Genomic DNA, 26,869 nt, shown 5'->3' with positions numbered 1-26,869 from the left:
CTGGTCAGAATTGTGTGTGGATTTAAGGAACACAAAAAAGAAACTGCCTTTCCAAAATGATCAAAGAGCTTGGCCCTTTTTGTAAGCACACATTCATCTTCTGAACAACAGAAGCCACTTCTATCACAGGGAGTTGAAGTCCAAAACATCCGGAGGGCTGAAGTTTGCCCATGCCTGTTTTGGGTTGCCTGACTCATTAAAATGACAGCTAGAAGATCCCTAAAGAGGGAAAGTGGCAGACCTTGGCCAGTGAAAAGGCCATACCAAGGTGTTCTCTGATGTCAACTCTTTAGACTGAGGGAAGCTGGGAGTTGCGGTCCAACAGCTTGGCATGGTGTAGATGAGGCTTAAGCCTTGGCCTTCCAGCTCCCCGTGCAGAGATCTCTGTGGAGAGGGCTTGGCTTCCTTGAGAAGTCCTCTCACTCTCTCTGTGTGTGTGCGCCCCTTGGAGCGCTCCTTCCTCTTGCTCTGATCTCTTCCTCCTGCAGGGCCAGCTCTGGCAGTTAGTTCCTCCCTGCTGGCATCCTTCCCTTCTTCCTCCTCCTCTCTTTCTCTCTCTCTCCTCTGGGCGCTTTCTTTCTTTCTTCCTTTCTTTCCTTCTCCCCCTTTCCCAGGAGGGCGAGGGCGAGGCCGGGGCGCTACCTGCACCCGCAGGACTCGACCACCATGTCCTCGTACTGCTTGTAGACCACGTTGTTTCCGGCGTCGGTGTAGAGGATGCTGATGGGGCTGAGCTTGGTGGGCACGCAGCAGCTGGGCGGGGTGGCGCCGGGGTCCATGGAGTTCATGAGGGTCTGGATGATGGCGTGGTTGGTGGGCTCCAGGTGGGAGCGGAGCGGGAAGTCGCAGGCGCCCTCGCAGTGGTGGGCCTCGTACTCCAAGGGCGCGATGATCCAGTCGTCCCAGCCCAGCTCCTTGAAGTTGACGTGCAGGGCCTTCTTGCTGCACCGCAGGCGCGCCTTCTTCCCGTGCCGCTTCCCGTGACGACTGCTGTAGGCCGTGCGCCGCCGCCTCCGACCGCCCTTCTTCCGCGCCTCCGCCTTCTCCTTCTCCGGCCGCAGCTCCGAGAAGAGGTTCTTCCGCCTCGACTTGGAGAAGACCACCAGAAGGGCCTTCTGCTCCTGCCCGCGCCCGCTTCGGCCCAAACCCAACCCGCTGAGGTCCAAAAGAGGCGAGCGGGGAGGAAGGCGCCTCGCCTCGACGGCGCGCACCTCCAAGCAAAGGAGGCGCTGCTGCTGCTGTTGCTGCTGCTGCTTCCTCCAAAGGCGGTGGTGATGCCTCTGTTGCTGCAAAGCGGGCCACACGTCGAAGACGAGCCACTGCCCCGCCAAGCCGGCCACCTCCTCCTCCTCCTCGCGTTTTCTCAGGGCCAAAGTCCGCCCGGCCTGGGGGCGTCCCGGGAGACAAGGCGAGACGTGCAGCCGGGCCAGGCCCGCCTCAGACCCCGAGGAAAGAGGGCCCGGCGCCTGTCGGAAGAGCCGCAGCTCGGCTCCCAGCAGCTCCTCCTTCTCCGAGAGGGTCGAGACATCAAACAAATACTTCTGTCGCCTCAAAGCGCCCGGCGGAAGATCGTCTGCAAGATAACGCAAGAGGAGAGAGGCCTTTCAGTGCTCGTCAAGGTGATCAGGTGCAGCCTTCACGCTTGCCTCCAACCCACCGGGGTTCTTTCTCCCACCCGGGACATCATTCCACAGACACACACACACACACACACACACATACCCGGGACAGAGGTCTTTCATACACACACATACCCGGGAAAGAGGTCTTTCTCCCACCCGGGACATCATTCCACAGATAGACAGGCAGGCAGGCAGGCAGGCAGGCAGGCAGACAGACAGACAGATACATAGATACATAGATAGATACATAGCTGTGTGTATGTGTATGTGTGTGTGTGTGTGTGTGTATACACACACACATACATACACACACATACTTGGGACAGAGGTCTTTCTCCCACCCTGGACATCATTCCACAGATATCTATCTATCTATCTATCTATCTATCTATCTATCCATCCATCCATCCATCCATCCATCCATCCATCCATCTGTGGAATGATGTCCCGGGTGGGAGAAAGACCTATATATCTGTGGAATGAATGTCTGTGGAATATATATATAAATAAAGCCCACTTGCCCAGCTTCCAACAGACCTCACAACGTGTTCTCGAAGGCTTTCATGGCCGGAATCACTCAGTTGTTGTAGGTTTTTCGGGCTGTGTGACCATGTTTTAGAAGTATTCTCTCCTGACGTTTCGCCTGCATCTGTGGCAGGCACCCTCAGAGGTTGTGAGGTCTGTTGGAAAACGTATCAACCTAATCTTCTATATAAATAAAAATGTAGGAATTGATACCAGATTTGGACACAATACACTTATCAGGCCAACGAGTGACCATCACTAATAAAAACACTGAAAAACACAGCGAAAGGGACTTAAAAGGCCAAAAAACAAAAAAAATGAATTACAACGCATGTGCATAACCACATATATACACAAACACACATATACATATACAGAAATATATACACACATGTATGCATACACAAAACACATATACACCGAAAGGGGGGGGGGGAGGAAGGAAGGAAGGAAGGAAGGAAGGAAGGAAGGAAGGAAGGAAGGAAGGAAGGAAGGATGGAAGGAAGGAGAGAAAGTGGGAAGGAGAGAAGGAAATAAAAAAGTGAAAGAAGGAAGGAAAGAGTAAAGGAAGGAAGGAAGGAAGGAAGGAAGGAACAAAAGAGAGGAAGTGGGAGGGAAGGAAGGAAAGTGGGAAGGAGAGAAGGAAATAAAAAAGTGAAAGAAGGATGGAAAGAGAAAGGGAAGGAAGGAAGGAGAAAAAGTGGGAAGGAGAGAAGGAAATAAAAAAGTGAAAGAGGGAAGGAAAGAGAAAGGGAAGGAAGGAAGGAAGGAAGGAAGGAAGGAAGGAAGGAGAGAAGGAACAAAAGAGAGGAAGTGGGAGGGAAGGAAGGAAAGTGGGAAGGAGAGAAGGAAATAAAAAAGTGAAAGAAAGATGGAAAGAGAAAGGGAAGGAAGGAAGGAAGGAGAGAAAGTGGGAAGGAGAGAAGGAAATAAAAAAGTGAAAGAGGGAAGGAAAGAGAAAGGGAAGGAAGGAAGGAGAGAAGGAACAAAAGAGAGAAAGTGGGAGGGAAGGAAGGAAAGTGGGAAGGAGAGAAGGAAATAAAAAAGTGAAAGAAGGAAGGAAAGAGAAAGGGAAGGAAGGAAGGAGAGAAGGAACAAAAGAGAGGAAGTGGGAGGGAAGAAAGGAAAGTGGGAAGGAGAGAAGGAAATAAAAAAGTGAAAGAAGGATGGAAAGAGAAAGGGAAGGAGAGAAGGAACAAAAGAGAGGAAGTGAGAGGGAAGGAAGGAAGGAGAGAAAGCGGGAAGGAGAGACGGAAATAAAAAAGTGAAAGAAGGATGGAAAGAGAAAGGGGAGGAAGGAAGGAGAGAAGGAACAAAAGAGAGGAAGTGGGAAGGAAGGAAGGAAAGAGACAAGGAAGGATGGAACCAAAGAGCAAAGGAAGCGACAAAAGAAACAGGTAGAGAAGGAAGAAAGAAGAAGGGAAAGAAAAAGAGGGAAGGAAGGAAAGAGGGGAGGAAGGAAGGAGAGATAGAAAGAAGGGAGGGAAGGTTGGCCACAGCAACGCTTGGCGGGTATAGCTAATATGATACATAAACCCAATTTTCCTAGTTTCCAACAGACCTCACAACATCTGAGGATGCCTGTCAGGCGAAACGTCAGGAGAGAATTCTTCTAGAACATGGCCATACAGCCCGAAAAACCTACAACCCAAACCTCACAACCTCTGAAGATGCCTGCCATAGGTGTGGGCGAAAGGTCAAGAGAGAATGCTTCTGGAACATGGCCATGCAGCCTGGAAAACTTACAGTAACCTAAGGCCCATGTTCTTAAGCGGCTGAGGGGGAAAAGGAAAGGGCCTGAGGCTGTTAGGAATTGTAGGAGTTGAAGTCCAAAACACCTGGAGGTCCCAAGTTTGCCCATGCCTGGTCTACACTGGCATATAATCCAGTTCAGAGCAGAACTTTGGATTTTATATAATAGAGTAGGAGGGGCCTATGTTGTGCCCTGCCTCGAGTCGCAAGGAAAGGTAGGTGACAATAGTAACAATTACAGTAATATCCCTCTTGAATAATAATAATCATAATAATCATAATAACAACAACAGGTAGAACTACTCTGGGACTTTTGGAGCATAATACTCCCGACCTCACTATCTTTGATGTTGCAATCCCAGGTGACAGCAGAATTGAGGAGAAGCAACTGGAAAAGCTTACAGGATATGAGGATTTAAAGCTCGCACTCTGGCACAAGCCAGTCATGGTGGTCCTAGTGGTGATCGGCACACTGGGTACAGTGCCTAAAGACCTTGGCCTGCACTTAAACACAATCGGCGCTGACAACATTACCATCTGTCAGCTGTAAAAGGCCACCCTACTCGGATCTGCACACATTATTCGGGGATACATCCTACAGTCCTAGACACTGTAGGATGTATCCCCGAATAATGTGTGTAGTGTCCGACAGGTGATCCAATACAACAGCCAGTATAGTGATCTTGTTTGCTGGGTACTAATCTTGTTGTGTTTATAATAATAATAATAATAATAATAATAATGAATGGCACAAGCCAGTAAAAGTGGTCCAATTAGTGATCGGCACACTGGGTGCAGTGCCTGAAGACCTTGGCCTGTACTTAAAAACAATCTGCGCTGACATACATCACACAGTCCTAGACACTTTGAAACTGATCAAATACAAAAGCCAGCATAGTGATCTTGGCTGCTGTGTACTAATCTTGTTATGTATCATAGAATCCTAGAGTTGAAAGAGACCTCATGGGCCATCCAGTCCAACCCCCTGCCAAGAAGCAGGGGAATTGCATTCAAAGCACCGTGGACAGATGGCCATCCAACCTCTGCTTAAAAGCCTCCAAAGAAGGAGCGTCCACCACACTCTGGGGCAGAGAGTTCCACTGCTGAACAGCTCTGACAGTCAGGAAATTGTTCCAGGTGGAATCTCCTTTCTTGTAGTTTGAAGCCATTGTTCTGTCTCCTAGTCTCCAGGGTAGCAGAAAACAAGCTTGCTCCCTCCTCCCTATGACTCCCTCTCAAATAATGATAATAATAATAACAACAACAACAACAACAACCCCCAGCCTCTCCCTCTGACTCTAGGCGGGGTACAACATAGGCTGGATATATCCCAGGATCTGATCCCTGATTATCTTCTTATCCCAGATTACCTGGCAGTGCAGACTCATATAATCCAGTTCAAAAAATGTTATTAGCGCCCCAACTAAAACCAGATCCTTGTTCCACAAACTTTCCTCAAAACAGAATCGAATGAGCATTGAGTTCACAGTGTTCAAAGTCTTCCCTTTAGTCATTGTTATGATTAACTCTTTTCTCCTTCCTCCCTTGTATTCCTCTATTCCAAACCTGGATTCTTGTTGTCGGCACATTCTGCGGACATATATACACAAACCCCAAACCCGTAGGTCGCAAAAAGCCAAGCCAAGCCCCTTCTTTCCTCCCCCCGCCATCCCTTCACTGCTTCTAATAAAAGGGTTTACGAGCCAGCAAATACAACAACAACAACAAGAATCCCTTCGGCCCCCGGGTTTTTCCCCAAGAGCTAGTAAAAACCCGTATATATTCCGATTGTAAAAGTGTCACCAGAGAGCAGCGCCCGCGAGACCCGGGCTGAGAACAGGGACGGAAAGGAGGAGAAGGCGGAGGATTGATGGGTCGCCAGGGCTAATCCCAGCCCCACAACAGTCAGTGTGTTTCCAAAGACTTACAAATCTCCGGGATGAAGAGGGTTTTCAAACGAATATTCTTACCCAATATCAAATCCTCTCCCGTGTTCCCGGTTTAATGACTTCAGAAACCTTTTCTTTTAAATGCCAATCACAAACACACACCTTATGATGCACATTTGAAAGTCAACATTCAAGTTTGTTTCCGGGCCCGTCTACACAGCTGTATGCAATCCAGATTATCCGCTTTCAACTGGATTATCTGTCAGTGTAGACTCGGATAATCCGGTTCAAAGCAGATAATCTGGATTATCTGACGATATTATGGGTTACATGGCAGTGTAGAAAGCCCCTCAATCAGTGATGGGGAACCTATGATCCACATACATCCTCAACAGCCACAGACCCTATTGCAGTTTTTCTCAGCCTTCCTAATGCCATGACCCCTTAATACAGTTCCTCATGTTGTGGTGACCCCCAACAAAATTATTTTTGTTGCTACTTCACAAGAGTAATTGCTCTACTGTTATGAATCATAATGTAAATATCTGATATGCAGGATGTATTTTCATTCACTGAACCAACTTTGGTACAAATGCATCATAAATCCAAATTTGAATACTGGTGGGGTCATTTGGAAGTTGTAGTTGCTGGGATTTATAGTTAACCTACAATCAAAGAATATTCTGAACTCCATCAATGATGGAATTGAACCAAACTTGGCACACAGAACTCCCATGACCAACAGAAAATACTGGAAAGGTTTGGTGGGCATTGACCTTGAATTTTGGAGTTGTAGTTCACCTACATCCAGAGAGCACTGTGGACTCAAACAATGATGGATCTGGACCACACATGGCACGAATACTCAATATGCCCAAATGTGAACACTGGTGGCATTTGGGGGGGAAAGGCATTGACATTTGGTTGTTGTAGTTCACCTACAATCAAAGAGCATTCTGGAGAATATACAGCCAGTCTGCAAACACATTTTTAGAAACCTTGTACTTAAAAAATGTTGTTCCCACCTAAAATGCCACCTTGATGATAGCTTGTTTCTACCAGAGTTAATATCCCTGAGTTAACCCTTCAATGAAACTCTGCCTAACCAGTCTGGACATTGACTGATGGGGAGATGCTGCCCCCAAAAACAACTTTTCCATACTTTGACACATAAGCTCGCACCCTGGAATAAGACCCACTAAGCACATCATTTGATACCCGATGCTTTCAAAGAAAGTCATGAAATTCACATGGCAAAACTGTTATGGGACAAATAATAATAATAATAAATAATATAATATAATATATGCCTACCACATATGTGCAAAATGTACACCAGCTCCATGAGGATAATCCCATAAAACAGGCTCAATCTCATCCCACCCACTTGATACCAAGTTGGGTTTTCAGGAATTACAAATGCAGGCACTTTAGCTATTTTCAAAATTATTCTAGCTATGTGAAGAAGAATGAGAGATTTTGAAAAATCGAGAACTCCACTTGTGGTTGTTGTGGTCTGTGCATGAGAAGATCTCTCAAATGTGCAAGTTGTGAGAACAACATGTCTTTTTACTGGGTCAGAAGTTACAAAAAGCACTTGGAAGTTAAACAGGGTCAATACTGGTTAGTACTTAAATGGTTCTGTAAGTTATATTAGGAAGGAATGGGCAAAACCATCTCCAATGTAAACCATTCAAAAGCCATGGGGAAACTATAAGTCAATAGGTGACATGAAGGCACATGTACACACAATGGCTCTTGAGATGATTTGGGAAAAAGAGGGGTGGTTCTAAAGCAGGCATGGGCAAAGTTTGGCCCTCCAAGTGTTTTGGACTTCAACTCCCACCATTCCTAACAGTCTGACTCCTATTTGAATGTCTTTAGACCAGGCATGGACAAAGTTCTGCCCTCCAGGTGTTTTGGACTTCAACTCCCACCATTCTTAAAAGCCTCAGGCCCTTTCCTTTCCCCCCTCAGCCCGAGGCTGTTAGGAATGGTGGGAGTTGAAGTCCAAAACACCTGGAGGGCTAAACTTTGCCCATGCCTGGTCTATAGACATTCAAGAGGACTCAGACTGGGTGAGCAGAGGACAACAATCATGCAACCCTGCAGATAATGTTAGGCTATCCTGGAACTTCAAGCCTTAGCCAGAGTAATACATCAATAGAAATGCTATGAGTTGCAGTCCAACAACCACTGCAGGACTCCACGATTCTGACCTCTGCTCTAGCGTTTAGTGCAAATCTATCACACCAAAATCTGGGAGATCAGTGCTTCCTCCCTCCAATAGACTACACCTGCTATAGCAAGCGATAGGGTCATTTCAGTGACAGCACCACTAAGAGATACCCCCCTTCCTTGTTGCTGTTGGCCTTCAAGTTGTTTCTGAATTACGGTGATTCCATCATAGGGTTTTCTAAGGCTGAGGGTGTGTAACTTGCTCAAGGTCACCCAATGGGCTAGCCTTCAGAGTCATAGTCCATCCCTCAAACCATGCTGCCATGCTCTTTCCTTGGCCACTCCCCTGGGTTATATTATACATCTACTATCAGTATATCAATAATGGTTATAATAATAGAATGTGACGTTTATAGCTTGAAGTCTTAATAATGAATTTTTATGACCATGGCACATAAAGGCAAGATATCTCTGAATACCACACTCTGCATGATAGCTCTAGGGGAGGGCCTGTCTGAACTGCCCTACTTGTGGATGTCCCATAGATATCTATGGATACTTTATTGGAAAACAAAATACTACAGACCTTGTCCTCTTGCACACAGCTGAAGAAAATGCCACATTCTCTGCTTTGAACTGGAATATGGGGTAGTGTGGACTCAGATAGTCCAGTACAAAGCAGATATTGTCTCTTCTCTTGATATTCTGAGGGCCCTTCCACACAGACATATCAAAATATCAAGGCAGGAAATCCCACCGTGTCTGCTTTCAACTGGAATATATGGCAGAGTGGACTCAGATAACCCAGTTCAAAGCAGATATTGTGGGATTTCCTGTCTTGATATCCTGGATTATATGGATGCCTGGAAGGGTCCCTTGTTCATAACTGGATCATAACTGGCAGAACCCCTTCATCATAATAGCCACAGTCCTCATCTAGCTATTTATTGAACTAGATGCACATTGGTTGCCTAACTCATGGCAGTTAAATCTCTGCAGCTAGATTATCCCCGATTGATTATCTCCTTTGAACTGGGTTATATGGCAGTGTGGACTAAGATAACCCAGTTCAAAGCAGATATTGTGGATTATCTGCCTTGATATTCTGGGTTATATGACTGTGTGGAGGAGCCCTTAGAGAGGGAACTAGCAAACCTTGGCCTGTAAAAAGGTCAAACTAACAGAGACATCCTTAGTAAATACAGCTCAGGAGAAATATATTTTTGGACTATTATTTATTTCATATATCTGTATCCCATCCTTCTCACCCTAAAAGAGGGACTCAGGGCGGCCTTACAGCAGACAGCAATTTGATGCCAATACATATAAATATAAAAACAAACAAATACAATTAAAACTATACAATTAAACATTAATAATTAAAACTACATAGCATGGCTGGCTGATTCTAAGAGTGGTCAAACAAAGCAGCCACAATGTATTTTCCATCACTGGGTTATTGTAGTTTTTTCGGGCTGTGTGGCCATGTTCTAGAAGCATTCTCTCCTGATGTTTTGCCTGCATCTATGACAGGCATCCTCAGAGATTGTGAGGTCTGTTGGAAGCTAGGAAAATTGGGTTTATATAACTGTGGAAAGTCCAGGGTGGGAGAAAGAACTTTTATCTGTTGGAGCTAGATGTGAATGTTTCAATTGGCCACCTTGATTAGCATTTGATGGCCTGACAGTTTTTAGGTGTGGCTTGTTCCTGCCTGAGGGGAATCCTTTGTTGAGAGGTGATAAGCTCTTTCTGGTTGTTTCTTGTCTGGAGTTCCCCTGTGTTTGAGTTTTGCTCTTTATTACTGTTATGATTTTAGAGGTTTTTTAATACTGGTAGACAGATTTTGTTCATTTCATGGTTTCTTCCTTTCTGTTGAAATTGTCCACATGCTTGTGGATTTCAATGGCTTCTCTGTATAGTCTGATATGGTGATTGTTAGAGTGGTCCAGCAATTCTGTTTTCTCAAAAAATATGCTGTGACCAGGTTGGTTCATCAGGTGCTCTGCTATGGCTGACTTCTCTGGTTGAAGTACTTTGCAGTGCCTTTCATGTTCCTTGATTCCTGTGTTTGGTGGCAACATGTCCAATCCCTGGTTGCATTTCTCAATTTCTATATTTTCTTGGTCTCCAGTCATGACAACAGAAATCACACAGAGACCAGAATAAAGGTAATCTAGACAGATTTCTTCATTTCTCATTACTCAAATGGGGATCTCGCTCTTATAATAATCACAAGGGTTGCATTCTAGGGGTGCATTCTGCATAGCATTTTACTGATCAGAAATTGGATGACCCATCTAAACATGGTCCACCTGAATTAAGACTGAAATTAAATGTTATTCCTAATGTAGTCACATCTAATGTAGATGTGACTACATTAGAAGAATATCTACCTGTCGTTAAAATCTGTCTGGAAATGATCCCTGAAAAAACTTATCCCTTCCTGTTGCAGATCAGAATGAAATCCTAGTAGAAATGGTCTTTTTTGAAACAATTATACAGTGAACAAGTCAACTTACTAGAACCATAACCACCCTTTAAAATCTAAATTTTATTTACACTGGGATCACCATCAATGCCATGCTAGGAAACAGAGAAATCTCTATTATGGGAAACAACTGCCATAATCATGCTGGTGGGGTCAGGAAGCTGTATTCCAACACACAGAAAAGCATTGTCTCACAAACTGTTGGTAACCAACACTCACAGTATTGAACCAAAAGGGAGGACAAATTATTTTTTTAAAGTAATATGATTTAGCCATGGTTTCAGGCATGGTTATGAAGAAGACCAGTATGTAGATCAAAGGCAGCATGTATCCTAGACATGGCCAAACTTGGGCCCTGCAGGTGTTTTGGACTCCAAGTCCCACAATTCCTAACAGCCTCAGGTCCCTTCCCACCCCCACCCCCCACTTAAGGAAAGGACATGAGGCTGTTAGGAATTGTGGGACTTGGAGTCCAAAACACCTGGAGGGCCCAAGTTTGCTCAGGCCTGATGTATACAATGGGTAGGATGTCTTCTGTCTGTCTCTGTATCACCCTCCCACATACAATTGTAACTCCTTCTGGAGACTAAGCATTTTGACTTTTGCCCCTCCTGGCTCCATCCATCCTGCTTAATCCGGGAATTTGGCATCATGTCACAATAGACAGTCAAGAAAGTTCATCCCCAGGGAGGAAAGATTTGAAAGTCCAGGTTCTCATCTCAGCCACAACAGTGATTCCTTCAAGATGAGGAATGAATGCCCAAAATCCTTTGAGATGCCAGGGAGAAGCCTGGTATCAAATCAGATCCTTGAAATCCAATCAGGTCACTATTTTGACTCCTTCTTCTCAGGGCCCTTCCACACAGCCCTATATCCCAAAATATCAAGGTAGCAAAGCCTACAATATCTGCTTTGAACTGGGTTATCTGAGTCCACACTCAGCTAATGTGGGATTTTCGGCCTTGATATTCTGAGATATAGGGCTGTATAGAAGGGCCCTCACCCTAACCATTTTAGATCTTGGCCAGACAGCAACAATTTAGGAAACAGTGTCAAGTGCTACAAGAATGAGTTCCTTCATTCTTGGGAAGATAGCTCGGTCTACAAATACAGATATTGTTTTTATTATTATTATTATTATTATTATTATTATTATTATTTGAAACACAACAAGATCTAGGGAAGTCATGCTACCCCTCTATTCTGCTTTGGTTAGACCACACCTGGAATATTGTGTCCAATTCTGGGCACCACAATTCAAGAGAGATATTGACAAGCTGGAATGTGTCCAGAGGAGAGCGACTAAAATGATAAAAGGTCTGGAGAACAAGCCCTATGAGGAGCGGCTTAAGGAGCTGGGCATGTTTAGCCTGAAGAAGAGAAGGCTGAGAGGGGATATGATAGCCATGTATAAATATGTGAGAGGAAGCCACAGGGAGGAGGGACCAAGCTTGTTTTCTGCTTCCCTGGAGACTAGGACTGGGAACAATGGCTTCAAACTACAAGAGAGGAGATTCCATCTGAACATGAGGAAGAACTTCCTGACTGTGAGAGCCGTTCAGCAGTGGAACTCTCTGCCCCGGAGTGTGGTGGAGGCTCCTTCTTTGGAAGCTTTTAAACAGAGGCTGGATGGCCATCTGTCAGGGGTGATTTGAATGCAATATTCCTGCTTCTTGGCAGGGGGTTGGACTGGATGGCCCATGAGGTCTCTTCCAACTCTTTGATTCTATGATTCTATGATTCTATGAGTCCACAGCAGACAAGATCACTCTGCTGGCTGTTGTATTGGATCACTTCTAGGACTGTGTGATGTATCCACGAATAATGCATGCAGACCCCAGTAAGGTGGCCTTCTGCAACTGGCAGCCGGTATTGTGTTTAACTGCAGGCCAAGGTCTTTAGACACTGCACCCAGGCCACCGGGTCCCAGTTTTCCACCGGAAAGCGTTGGATCTTCAGAAGTGATGGGGCGACCTCTGGGATCCAATCTTATGGTCGTCAAGGTAGTTTCCTCCTGGATAATCCCCAGAGCGACTCTATTTGAGCTTGCTTAACTGGTTATCAACAGATTTTTGGCCAAGGGACTAATACCAGAGCTTGAGGAAGGTTTCTTTTTGGACTTCTAGTCCCTCCCAGACCACTGGGCCACTGGGACCACCTTGACTGGCTTGTGCCAGAGTCTTTACAGTTCGATCTTTAAATCCTCATATTATGTCAGATTATTATTATTATTATTATTATTATTATTATTATTTTCTATCATTCCACATTCAAAAGTGAAATGAAAGTGTGTATATTTCAAATTTCAGAAAGAAATGGCTCTCATATCCAGCAGGAATAAAGAGATACCATCTTCTGAACAGAGCATTGGGAACATTAGGTTTTGGACTACAATCCCCATGGCTGCTGGCTATGCTGGCTGGGAGGGGCTAGAAGTCCAAAAAGAAAGCTTCCTCTAGCACTGGTATTGGTTCCTTGGCCAAAAATCTGTTGATAACCAGTTAAGCAAGCTCAAATAGAGTCGCTCTGGGGATTATCCAGGAGGAAACTACCGTGACGACCATAAGACTGGATCCCAGAGGTCGCCCCATCACTTCTGAAGACCCAACGCTCTCCGGTGGAAAACTGGGACAGTGGCTTTTCAAGAAAGTGTCTCCACCGGCTTCTTTCCTCGGAGGAGATTCATGAAATCGAGTTCAGTCCGTTAAGTGGAATTTAAGGGCCCTTCCACACACCCCTATATCCCAGAATATAAGAAGCCCCCAGTGGCGAAGTGGGTTAAACCCTTGTGCAGGCAGGACTGAAGACCGAGAGGTCGAAGGTTCGAATCCAGGAAGAGAGCGGATGAGCTCTTAGCTCCAGCTCCCTAAACGGGGACATGATGTTTAACCTCCCACAAGGAAGGTAAAACATCAAAACATCCGGGCGCCCCCTGGGCAAATATTCTCACACCAGAAGCGACTTGCAGTTTCTCAAGTCGCTCCTGACATTAAAAAAATAAATAAATCCCACAATATCAATGCAGTTTTAATTTTTTAATTTTTTATCATCATTATTATTTTATTTTATTAAAAATAATAATAATAATAATAATAATAATAATAATAAATATCAAGGCAGAAAATCCCAGGGCCCTTCCACACAGCCCTATATCTCAGAATATCGAGGCAGAAAATCCCACAATATCTGCTTTGAACTGGGTTATCCGATTCCACTCTCAGATGATGTGGGATTTTCTGCCTTAATCCTCTGGGACATAGGGCTGTGTGGAAGGGCCCCCAGAATGTCTGCTTTGAACTGGGTTATCTGAAGGCCCTTCCACACAGCCCTATATCCCAGGGGATCAAGGCAGAAAATCTCACATCTGAGTGTGGATAATTCAAAGCACTTAAAGTGGATCCATTCTCTAGTGTGATGAAGTAGAATCGACTTCATCACACTAGAGAATGAATCCACTTTAAGTCTGGTTGCTGCCTCCTGCAGGATTCTGGGGTTTGTAGTTTAGGGAGGAGCCTTTAAGAACCCCACTTTACTACAAACCCCAGAATTCTGCAGGAGGCAGCAACCGGGTTTTAAGTGGATGCATTCTGTAGTGTGATGCGGTCAATTGTGAGATTTTCTGCCTTGATATTCTGTGATATAGGGCTGTGTGGAAGGGCCACAATTCCTCTCCCACAGCCTTTTTTTTTTTAAAGGCCTGGGTGGCAGAGAGCCCGACTCTTTCATTCTTCAACCCATTGATTCAGCTACGATCCTTTGACTCGCTTTGAGCCGACCCTGCTTGCAAGGAGGAGGGGGAAAGACACCGAAGGGAGGGAAGGGCGGCGGCTGGAAAGAAAGATGATTTATTAGGTGGAAGCTTGTTTATCCTGTTGCATTACATCAGGCGCCCATTCACGCCTTCGTGGTTCCCTCTCCACCCGCTGACCTTCTCTCTTTGGTCACCGAAATTGGTGATGCGTTTGGTGGCTTCCTCAATGTTGTGTTTCCTAAGTGAAGGGAGGCTATGCTGGCCTCCAGCCCCAGTAGTTCTACTCAGAAACAACTCCCACAGAGTCCAATGGGGTTCACTCCCAGATAAGTCATACAGAAGTGCCACCGTTTGTCAGTCTAATAGATAGACCCTCCCCAGGTGTTTTGGACTTCAACTCCCACTATTCCTAACAGTCTGACCCCTGTTTGAATGTCTTTAGACCAGGCCTGGGCACACTTGGGCCCTCCAGGTGTTTTGGACTTCAACTCCCACCATTCCTAACAGTCTGATCCCTGTTTGAATGTCTCAGATGATGTGGGATTTTCTGCCTTGATCCTCTGGGCAAACTTGGGCCCTCGAGGTGTTTTGGCCTTCAACTCCCACCATCAGTCTGATCCCTGATTGAATGTCTTTAGACAAAGCCTGGGCAAATTTGGACCCTCCAGGTGTTTTGGACTTCAACTCCCACCATTCCTAACAGTCCGATTCTTGTTTCAATGTCTTTAGACAAGGCCTGGGCAAACTTGGGCCCTCAAAGTGGTTTGGACTTCAACTCCCACCATCCCTAACAGTCTGACTCCTGTTTGAATGTCTTTAGACCAGGCCCAGGCATAGTTTGGCCCTCCAAGTGTTTTGGACTTCAACTCCCACCATTACCAACAGTCCGATTCTTGTTTCAATGTCTTTAGACAAGGCCTGGGCAAACTTGGGCCCTCAAGGTGGTTTGGACTTCAACTCCCACCATCCCTAACAGTCTGACTCCTGTTTGAATGTCTTTAGACCAGGACCAGGCATAGTTTGGCCCTCCAAGTGTTTTGGACTTCAACTCCCACCATTACCAACAGTCTGACTCCTGTCTGAATGTATTTAGACCAGGCCTGGGCAAACTTGTGCCCTCCAGGTGTTTGAACTTCAACTCCCACCATTCCTAACAGTCTGACCCCTTTTTGAATGTCTTTAGACCAGGTTTGGGCAAACTTGGGCCCTCCAGGGGTTTTGGACTTCAACTCCCACCATTCCCAATAGCCCCAGGTTCCTTCCTTTTTCCCCTCAGCCTGAGGCTGTTAGGAATTGTGGGAGTTGGAGTCCAAAACACCTGGACGGTCCAAGTTTTTCCATGCCTGGGCTAGCCCCAATCTTTGTTGCCATTGCTAGTTGTATAGTGCAAGTCAGGGCAGAACAAGTCATATGCAATATTTGTTACTTTACTCAGTTCAGAAACAAGATTTACAGCAGACAAGGCCAATTTGGCACTTGAGTTGCTCCCAAATAGAATAATAATAAATGAACTATCAATATGCTGCCAGAGTGGAACCCAAGAGGATTCACCAGTTGAAATCTAACAATAATAAAATCATAAGAGGAAGTTTTAAAAAATCACATTAAATTAGTAGAAAATCATTAAAAGGCACACAAATGCTCCAGCTTTCCAGTAAGGAGCCTCCTGGTGAGAGGTTACACATTAAAAGCTTGCTTGAACAAAAAGGTCTTTGCCTGCAGGTGGAAGGGGAAGAAAGAGGGCGTGGGAGCAAACACTAAGAAGGCTCTCTAGCCTGGGATGATGACTCAGAGAAAGCCTTTCACAACAGTCCAGGTTTGAAACAAACACACCTCTGTGTATGGAGCACCCACACATGTACTCAACAAAGGGAACTATCATAGCGAATCCAGGCTGTCCCAAGAATATATACACTCTTTTAACAGCTCAGAGTGGTTATTATGATTATTTAAAGAGTAATACATGCATCGTGGAAGGCTTTCATGGCCAGAATCACTGGGTCGTTTTGAGTTTTCCAGGCTTCAGTCCTTCTCTCCCCCCCCCCCCCCCAAAAAAATATATATCCATGCTTGCCCGGACACTGAAAGAAAAGAAGGAAATATGGAATCAGGATTCTTTTGAACTCAGGGCCCTTCCACACAACTCTATTTCCCAGAATACCCAGGCAGAAAATCCCACAATATCTGCTTTGAAGTGGATTATCTGAGGCCACACTCCGGGGCCCTTCCACACAGCCCTATGTTTCAGAGTATCAAGGCAGAAAATCCAAATTTTCTGCTTTGAAGTGGGTTATCCGAGTCCACATTCAGGGCCCTTCCACACAGGCCTATATTTCAGAATATCCAGGCAGAAAATCCCACAATATTTGCTTTGAACTGGGTTATCTGGGTCCACACTCAGGGCCCTTCCACACAGCCCTATATCCCAGAATATCAAGGCGGAAAATCCCTCAATATCTGCTTTGAAGTGGGTTATCTGAGTCCACACTCCGGGCCCTTCCACACAGCCCTATATCCCAGAATATCAAAGCAGAAAATCCCTCAATATCTGCTTTGAAGTGGGTTATCTGAGTCCACACTCCGGGCCCTTCCACACAGCCCTATATCCCAGAATATCAAGGCAGAAAATCCCTCAATATCTGCTTTGAAGTGGGTTATCTGAGTCCACACTCCGGGCCCTTCCACACAGCCCTATATCCCAGAATATCAAAGCAGAAAATCCCCCAATATCTGCTTTGAAGTGGGTTATCTGAGTCCACACTCCGGGCCCTTCCACACAGCCCTATATCCCAGAATATCAAGGCAGAAAATCCCTCAATATCTGCTTTGAAGTGGGTTATCTGAGTCCACACTCAGGGCCCTTCCACACAGCCCTATATCCCAGAATATCAAGGCAGAAAATCCCACAATATCTGCTTTGAACTGGGTAAACTGAGTCCACACTCCGGGCCCTTCCACACAGCCCTATATTTCAGAATATCCAGGCAGAAATTCCAACATTATCTGCTTTGAATTGGGTTATCCGAGTCCACACTCAGAGCCCTTCCACACAGCCCTATATCCCAGAATATCAAGGCAGAAAATCCCACAATATCTGCTTTGAACTGGGTTAACTGAGTCCACACTCCGGGCCCTTCCACACAGCCCTGTATTTCAGAGTATCAAGGCAGAAAATCCAACATTATCTGCTTTGAACTGGGTAAACTGAGCCCACACTCAGAGCCCTTCCACACAGCCCTATATCCCAGAATATCAAGGCAGAAAATCCAACATTATCTGAGTGTGGACTCAGATAACCCAATTCAAAGCAGATATTGTGGGATTTTCTGCCTTAATATTCTGGGATACAAGACTGTGTGGAAGGACCCTCAGTGTTTTGAGGAATATCAAAGTCCCGGTTGAGATTAAACTTCAAATCCAATACTATGGCTGAATGCTAAAGAATCCTGGGAGCTGTAGTTTTATAAGGTCTTTAGCCTTCTATACCAAAGACTGTTGTTGCCTCACCAAACTACGAATCCCATTATTCCACAGCACTGAACCATGGCAGTCATTAATTCTGCATTAATTCTACCGTGTGAATCCTGTTCGGCAGCCATGCAACTCCGCGGTGGAAATAAATTCTCCTGAATGTCATGGGTTTGGCTGGGTCCCTGACAGGCGTGCATCAAAACCCCGTCTTTAAACGCTTCTGTTTTGTCTTCTTCCAGATTTCCCTTGCAAAAAAGGAATTGGGAATAAGCCTGGGCTTGAAATACGACACTTCTATTCCATTCCTTCAACCAGTTTACTCCGAATTCCCAATGAAACCAATTCCTTGCGATTAGTAATGGTGTTTCGGATCAAAAAGCCCGGCCTGTTTGAGGCGGAGAAGGTGGGCAAAAAGAGATGAAATACGAGTCGAAATATATAGGAAGGATAGAAAGAAAGGAAAAAAGAAATCGAGGGAAAGAAACGGACTGGGTTGGGACAACGAGGATTCCGATTCCCCCCAACCAGGTGGTTTATCTCCCAAGGACAATGGAGCATAGAAGATTTCGACTTTCTTCTTTCCAAATGAACCACAAAATATATTTTTGTGTGTGTGTATGTGTGTGTGTGTGTGGGAGAGAGAGAGAGAGAGAGAGAGAGAGAGAGGTAGATCTCTTCTACGGCGCCAATTGAGAGCTCTTTTCGCTCCCTGTTCCTCTCTTTATCACACTAGAGAATGAATCCACTTAAAATCCAGTTTCTGCCTCCTGCAGAATTCTGGGGTTTGTAGTAAAGTGAGGCTCTTAAAGGCTCCTCCCTAAACTACAAACCCCAGAATTCTGCAGGAGGCAGAAACTGGATTTAAAGTGGATTCATTCATTTTAAGTGGATTGTATCTCTAGTGTGATGAGGCCAATGTTGCATATGGGACAAAATCTACAAACTGGAAGAGTCCTAAAAGAGGCGATTTTCAGGGGTTGGCTATGGGTTGTTGTAGGTTTTTTCGGGCTATATGGCCATGTTCTAGAGGCATTCTCTCCTGACGTTTCGCCTGCATCTATGGCAAGCATCCTGATTTCAATATTGTTAACGAAATGCAGGCTTCGAGGACAAGGGTTCATCTACACCAAGCATGGGCAAAAAAAGGAAAAGGGGCATTTGAATTGACTTCCACCTGCTTTTCAACTCGTATCCTTCAGGCTGAATAATGACCCAAACTCTCCAGTTTAAGGCAATTGCGGAGGTCAGAAAGCGTACTTTTTGGATAACCAGATGCTCCAGGAAAGGCTACTCGGGCTTCGAAAACGTCTTGGACTAGAAAATCAACCTTCTTCCTTTCTTTCTTTCCTTCTCCTTCTCTTTCCTCTTTCTTTCTTTCTTTCTTTCTCCTTCCACTTCCCCTCTCCTCATCCTCCTTCCTTCCTTCCTTCCTTCCTTTCTTTCTTTCTTTCTTTCTTTCTTTCTTTCCTTCCTTCTCTTTCCCCTCCCTCCCTCCCTTCCCCTCCCTCCCTTCCTTCCTTCCTTCCTTCCTTTCCCTCCCTTTCCTTCCTTCCTTCCTCCATTCCTTCTCCCCCCTCACTTTCTTCCTTCTCCTTCTTTCTTTCTTTCTTTCTTTCTTGCTTTCTTTCATTTGCTCCCACAATCTTCCAGTCAGCACGACCAACTGAAGATACATTCCAAGAAAGTACCTTTTCCAAACCTTTAGGAAATGCAAGTGAATGAAATCACCTTGGTCTCCAGAACTGTAGGATAAATAATTGGAGCTTGACACCACTTTCAACCTGTCCTTTGGTGAGGCCCCGGCCCTCTTGGGCGGAGAAAACTGAAGACCCTTCAGTTGTAAAACTACAACTCCAAAGCGTGAAGCCCTTGCAGTTCAAGTGGTTTCAAACTGCACTGATTTTACGGTGTAGATGTACCTTGAGTCATGGAGCCGGGAAATCCTATCAACTTGATTTTGCTTCCAGAACGAAAGGACCAAGGCAATGAGATCTCCGGGCCTATCCCCTGTTCCGATATCAGTCAGCACAACAATGCCTTAAATCAAGAAGATACTTGCAGGAACACCTCAGCAAGCAAGAGTCCAAAAGTAGCAGGTTAAAACCCGGAACCTCAAGCCATGGCTGATATCGAATGAGAGACTCCCTCCCCTGTGCACCACGAGATGCACTGCATGGCTATCAGCCTCATCCCAGTAAACTCAAGTCAAGGAAAAGCTTCACGAAGACCACCCCTCCTCTTAACATCCCCCCAGCAACAGCAAGAGTATCCCTCTGGAAAGCTAAACCAGGAAATCCCAATTGGGTGGCTCCTCACAGAGGGTCTGCCTCCAGGAGCAAACCAAGAATGGACAACTTGGAAGTCCCTGATCAGACTCGGAAGTGGAGTGGGCAGATCAAAAGACAACCTGGCAAAATGGCAGGAATCCTCCACCTTGTGAGACAAACAACTCCGCATCTGTATAATGTTCTACCTCATGTACAGTGGAAGATTTGTTTGAGGCTACAGACAATGCAGTCGCTGTTGCCCGTTTTTGGTCAAAAGATATTTCGCAGCTTGTGCTCCTTCTATTTTGATCAGTTTTGTATTATTTTTTTCCCCCGATACGGAATAAATAAGCAAATCAAGAGATGCAGAGCCAACCTTAAGAATTGGGGCCACAAAGCAGAGTCCACCACTTGCGAGTATGAAGAGAGAAGAGCAAACCACAGACCACCTATTCCAATCCAGCCGCATGCACAATGGAGGACCTTCTGATAGCAACACCAGAGGCACTCCAAGTGACCAGCAACCGCTCAAAGGACATTTAGTGCAATGCCAAGTTTTTAAAACTTTGTGTTTTTTTTTTTAAATACACTACAACTGTAGCCTGGGTTCGCTTCTGATACGATAAATAAATAAATATCCTTCCGGATCTTGTTTCGAATTAATCCTCCCAAGGACATGGTTTAGCTCGCACGCAACAAGGGGGATGTGGAGACCCAAAGGGACACAATGGCAAGGCGAGGAATGAATCATTAATGAAGAACGCAGCCGGAGGGGCGGCGGATCTGGGAAGATGAAGGAGAGGACGGGTCACTATTGGGTCTCCTTTCTTGTTGTGTGCCCCCCCCCCCATCTTCTTCCTCCTCCTCCTCCTGAAGAAGGACGGAGCACCATCTGCCTCTTAATGGGTGACTTCATGCGCCCAGAGTCAGGCTCCGAACATCCGAATCGAATCGAAGAAAAAACGGAACCGTCTCCACTCAAAGCGACGCCTTTTCTTCGGTGCACGTCTTGAAAAAGCTGAAGGAAACAAGGTCGTTGCTCGCCTTGCAGGTGTCTCAGGAACTCTCGGTTATTCTTCCAGATCTCAGTGTGGGGGGAATTGCAAAACAGGTGCTTTCTTTTCAGGGAAGAAGTTTGGGTTGGATTGTAAACTCCTATTCGCTTTTCTTCCTCCAGACGCAAAAGTTCCTCGGTCTCTCTCCCCCCCCCCCCCCGTCAGGAGCGACTTCAGAAACTGCAAGTCGCTTCTGGTGTGAGAGAATTGGCCGTCTGCAAGGACGTTGCTCAGGGGACGCCCGGATGTTTTTGATGTTTCACTATCCTCGTGGGAGGCTTCTCTCATGTCTCCGTTTGGGGAGCTGGAGCTAACAGAGGGAGCTCATCCGCACTCTCCCCAGATTCGAATCTCTTGCTCAGGGGTCCTCAAACTAAAGCCAGGGGCCGGATACGGCCCTCCAAGATCATTTACCCGGCCCTCACTCAGGGATCAGGCATGTAGCGGGGGGGGGGGGTGAGGGGCTTCAGCCCCCCCCCCCGAAATTCTCATGATGGTTCGCGAAAAGGCCTTACTGGTGCATTATTTCAACTGTTATGTTTATTCATATCATGATCTGATCACCATACTCAATATACCCCATATGCATGGGGGTATTGGGGTAATGATACAAAAGGTTTGCTAGGGTAGACCCTCTTTCACTCAGACTCACCCCCCCCCCCGAAACCCCCCCTGAAAAAGCTCAGCCCTCCCCCTCAATCGAAATCCTGGTTACGGGCCTGCTCAGGGTCAAGCTAAATCTGAAACGATTTGAAAGCACACAACAACAACAGTCCTATCTCATCAGCCAAAAGCAGGCCCACACTTCCTAATGAAATACTAATAAGTTTATATTTGTTAAAATTCTTCATTTTAATTATTGTATTAAGTGTTTTTTGCACTACAAATAAGATATGTGCAGTGTGCATAGGAATTCAATTTTTTTTCATATTATAATCCGGCTCGCCAACCATTTGGGGGACTGTGACCTGGCCCTCTGTTTAAAAAGTTTGAGGACCCCTGCTCTTGCTGGCACAAAGGTTTAACCCACTGCGCCACGGGGGGGGGCTCCTAAACAGCTGAAAGAATGGCATTCCCGACTTCTCCGTTTCTAGAAAAGCTCTTGTGTTTCCCAGCTGTATGGCCATGTTCCAGAAGCATTCTCTCCTAACGTTTCGCCTGCATCTATGGCAGGCATCTTCAGAGGTTATGAGACCTCACAACCCCTGAAAATGCCTGCCACAAACCTCACAGACGCTGTGGCCTCACCAAACTGCAAATCTCAGGAGTCAAGCATTGAGCCAACTGCATTATTTCTGCAGTGGAGATGCTCCCTTAGAAACATACAATCCTAGAGTTGACCTCATGGGCCATCCAGTCCAACCCCGAGCCAAGAAGCAGGATAACTGCATTCAAAGCACCCCCAACAGATGACCATCCAGCCTCTGTTTAAAAGCTTCCAAAGAAGGAGCTTCCACCACACAATAATAATAATAATGAATGGCACAAGCCAGTAAAAGTGGTCCAATTAGTGATCGGCACACTGGGTGCAGTGCCTGAAGACCTTGGCCTGTACTTAAAAACAATCTGCGCTGACATACATCACACAGTCCTAGACACTTTGAAACTGATCAAATACAAAAGCCAGCATAGTGATCTTGGCTGCTGTGTACTAATCTTGTTATGTATCATAGAATCCTAGAGTTGAAAGAGACCTCATGGGCCATCCAGTCCAACCCCCTGCCAAGAAGCAGGGGAATTGCATTCAAAGCACCGTGGACAGATGGCCATCCAACCTCTGCTTAAAAGCCTCCAAAGAAGGAGCGTCCACCACACTCTGGGGCAGAGAGTTCCACTGCTGAACAGCTCTCACAGTAAGGAAGTTCTACCTAATGTTTAGATGGAATCTCCTTGAGCAGCACCCTTCTGGAAGAAGGACCCAAGTTTGCCCAGGCCTGATCTACACTATAGAATTAATGCAGCCAGTGGCAAACCACCCCTGAGAATCTCTTGCCTAAGAAAACCCCATTAATTTCAGGCTGTGGAATCATAGGAGTTGTAGTTTGACAGGGACTTGAGCCTTCTCCACCAATAAGCGCAGTGGCATCACCAAACTGTAAATCTCAGGAGTCTAGCATTGAGCCAACTGCATTATTTCTTAAGAGGCTGGGGGGGAAAAGGAGAGGGCCTGAGACCAGGAATTGTGGGAGTTGAAGTCCAAAACACCTGAAGGAAGGCCCCAAGTTTGCTCAGGCCTGATGCAGAGAACAATCGAATTTCCTGAGTCTGGTGGGAGCCTGGACTGTATGCATATGCATGTCTGTGTGTGTATGTAATTTTGATCAATTCTTTCAAATATGTGTGTATGTCATTTTTATTCTTGAACAGCTCCATATGTCTATCACACACACATGCATCACTCCTGGGTTCTCAGGTGCTGCAGAAGCCAAGCCTGTTTCACCCATTAAGAGGACACCAGGGAGGAGAGGGAAGAGGAGGCAGGGGTGCTTGGGCTTCAGGGGAAAGGGAGTTCTCTCCCAGTCCTGTCCGCCTTGGCCCCTGGGCTCGACTGGGCAGCCCCCTCCCCTCCCCTCCGCCTTCATTATTATGGGAGACTAGACAACCCGTGATATGTTATGACATGAACCCTCAATTAGATCACGGTGTTGGAATACTCCAATCAGGGCCTGGATGCTAAGCAACCCTCGGAAGGTCCAAGCACCAGGTCACAGCCTGTGACACATCACATCAAAATCAGAAGGGGAGGAAATGGAGGAGGAGGAGGAGAAAGGAGGAGGAGGAAAAGAAGAGGAGCACCAGGGGGAAGTAGAAGAAAAGGAGGAGGAGGAGGAAAAGTGGAGGAGGTGGTGATGAAGATGGAGGTAGTGGTGGAGAATTGGGAAGCAGAAGAGGAGGAAGTGGAGGAAAAGGAGAAGAGAAAGAAGAGGGGCAGGAAAGGAGGAAGAAGAGGAGAAGGAGATGAGGCGAAGGAGAGAAAAAGGTGAAGTGGGGGAGGGGAAAATAGAAGAGGAGGAAAAAGAGAACAGGAGAAGAAAAAGAAGGGGAAAGAAGAGGAGGAGGAGAGAGGAAGCAAAGGGGAGGTGGTGGTGGAGGAGGATGAGTAAGTAGAAGAGGAGGAGAGGGAGGAGGAGAGAAAGAAGAAGACGAGGAGGAGGTGGAGGAAGAGAAGGAGAAGAGAAAGAGGAGAAGGAGAAAAGGGAGAAGAACGGGAGGATGAGGAATAACAGAAGAAGAAAAGAAGATGGGGAAGAGAGATAGATTAGGTGGAGGAGGAGAAAAAGGAGAAGAGCAGGAGGGGGAAGCAGAAGAGGAGGAGGAGGAGAAAGAGAAAAGGAGGAAATGAAAGAGGCGAAAGAGAACAGGAGAAGAAAAAGAAGGAAAGAGGAGGAGGAGAGAGAAGGAAAAGAGGAGGAGCTGGTGGAGGAGGATGGGGAAGTAGAAGAGGAGGAGAGGGAGCAAGATAAGGAGATGAGGAAAAGGTTGAGGAAAAGAAAGAGAAGAGAAAGAAGATGAGAGGGAAAAAGAAGAAGGGGAGGAGGAAGGAGAGAACAGGAGGCGGAGGAGAAATATAAGAAGAGGAGAGGAGAAAGAAAACAGGAGAAGAAAAAGAAGGGGAAAGAAGAGGAGAAGGACCGAGGAGAAGGAAAAGGGGGAGAATGTAGTGGAGGAGGAGGATGGGGAAGTAAACGGGGAGGAGATGGAGGAAGAGAAGAAGAGGAAGAGGTGGAGAAGGAGAAGAGAAAGAAGAGGGTGATGAAAGGGAGAAGAGGAGGACAAGGGGGGGAGAAAAAGGAGGGGAGAAAGATGGAGGCAATGAAGGAGAAGAGGTGGAGAAAGAGAAGAGGGGGAGATGAAAGAGGAGAAAGAGAAGAAAAAGAAGGGGAAAGAAGAAAAGAAGGACAGAGGAGGAGGAAAAGGGGGGAAGTGGTGGAGGAGGATGGGGAAGTGAAAGAGGAGGAGATGGAGGAAGAGAAGAAGAGGAAGAGGTGGTGAAGAGAAAGAAGAGGGCGAGGAAAGGAAGAAGAGGAGGATGAAGCGGGAGGAAACGAAAAAGGAGGGGAGGAAGATGGAGGAAATGAAAGAGAAGCGTATGAGAAAGAGAAGAGGAGGAGTTGAAAGAGGAGAAAGAGAACCGAAGAAGAAAACGAAGAGGAAGAATGAAAAACGGGCAGAAATGGCCAGGAAGCGCATCCACCCCTAAGGGAGCTCCTCCGAGGTGCGGCGACCACTTCACCCCCACCGTGTGCGGCCACTGTAACCACTCACTTCCCCGAGAAAAGGGTCCCCAGAAGCGAAGAAGCCAAAGAGGATCGGGGCCAACTTTGCTAAACTTCTGAGCCAACGCAGGGCTCCCGCTAAACAACGAGTCGGGCGTTCAAATTGTGTTTTCTCCAAGGGGAAGAGAACTAAATTGGAAAGACCCATTCTCTGGCTGTCAAAAGAAAGAGAGAACCGAAGCCTACGTTTTACACTGACCACTTCAAAAAACAACAACAATCCGCCCCGAAGCCGCGGACACTGGGGTTGGAGCCGCATACTCGTCTCCGTTTCGCATACTCGTCTCCGTTTCGTGTCAAATCAGGTGCACGCTCGATTCGCCGCCTCTTCTGTGGTTCAGCCCTCCCTAATTTACTCCATGTAGATAGATAGGAGGTTCCGAGGCCTTAATTCACCTTCTCTTGGCAAAGGAAAAGGTGGGATCGAGCAGGCATGGGCAAACTTGGGCCCTTCAGGTGTTTTGGACTCCAACTCCCACCATTCCGAACAGCCTCAGGCCCCTTCCTTTTCCCCCTCAGCCGCTTAAGCGGCTGAGGGGGAAAAGGAAGGGGCCTGAGGCTGTTCGGAATGGTGGGAGTTGGAGTCCAAAACACCTGAAAGGCCCAAGTTTGCCCATGCTTGGTACGGGTCGGAAGAGACCTGCCTTACCTCTCCCTCGGTCCACGAAGCTTGTGACTGTATTGGCGGCTTTGGGCGCCCGGGAGAAGCTGGCGTTGCTGCCCGCGGAGGAGGAGGTCCGGTAGAGGGACAGCATGTACTCGGGGGGCTCCACGCGCGGAGAGGCAGCCTCTCGCATGCCGGCCTCGGGGGTCTCCCGGAAAGGAGGCGAGGAGGAGGAGGAAGAGGAAGAGGAGGGCAAGGAAGAGGGGATAGTGGCCGGGCGGCCGCAGGGCAAGTGGCCCCAGAGGAGGCAGGAGGCGAGGGACACGGCGGAGAGCAGAGCCCGGGCAGCATGCATGACGAGCGGAGGAGCCAGGCGCGCCCGCTCCGCGCAGCTCCCTCCGGCCGTCTGTCTGCCTGCCGCCCCCAGCGCGCGGCCCGCCAGGGCAGGACAGGGGCCCCCGCGCCGGACACGCCCACCCCGCAAGCCACGCCCCCTTCGCTCAGAGGGGAGGGGGCCCCTCCGAGCGCCTCGCCCAATCAGATGAAAAGGTGGACTGGGCTTCTTCTGCGCGCAAACGAGGCTGCATCTTCTACACCAGGGGTCCTCAAACTTTTTAAACAGAGGGCCAGGTCACAGTCCCGCAAACTGCTGGAGGGCCGGATTAGAACTTGAAAAAAAATTATTTATTTCTAGCCATCCCCTGCCATGCGTTGCTGTGGCTCACATGGGGGTTCTGTGTGGGAAGTTTGGCCCAATTCTGTCGTTGGTGGGGTTCAGAATGCTCTTTGACTGTAGGTGAACTATAAATCCCAGCAAATACAACTCCCAAATGTCAAGATTCTATTTTTCCCAAACTCCACCAGTGTTCACATTTGGGCATATTGAGTATTTGTGTAGAGTTTGGTCCAGATCCATCATTGTTTGAGTCCACAGTGCTCTCTGGATGTAGGTGAACAACAACTCCAAAACTCAAGGTCAATGGCCATCAA

At 46.8% G+C, this 26,869-nt stretch overlaps 1 protein-coding gene across 1 annotated transcript; it reads right to left on the bottom strand.

Moving 5' to 3' along the window:
* Positions 1–571: 571 nt before the first annotated feature.
* Positions 572–26,282, bottom strand: GDF6 (growth differentiation factor 6). The gene is made up of 2 exons (XM_060775633.2): positions 25,925–26,282; positions 572–1,573 (listed from the first exon to the last, which is right to left on the bottom strand). The coding sequence occupies exons 1-2, from the start codon at positions 26,232–26,234 to the stop codon at positions 639–641; spliced, it is 1,245 nt and encodes a 414-aa protein (XP_060631616.2). The 5' UTR covers positions 26,235–26,282; the 3' UTR covers positions 572–638.
* Positions 26,283–26,869: the final 587 nt, after the last annotated feature.

The sequence above is a fragment of the Anolis sagrei genome, chromosome 4 (genome assembly GCF_037176765.1).
Source record: "Anolis sagrei isolate rAnoSag1 chromosome 4, rAnoSag1.mat, whole genome shotgun sequence".
Lineage (NCBI taxonomy): Eukaryota > Metazoa > Chordata > Lepidosauria > Squamata > Dactyloidae > Anolis > Anolis sagrei.
The sequence above is the reverse complement of the archived record's forward strand: the minus strand, read 5'-3'. Positions and strand labels throughout refer to the sequence as shown.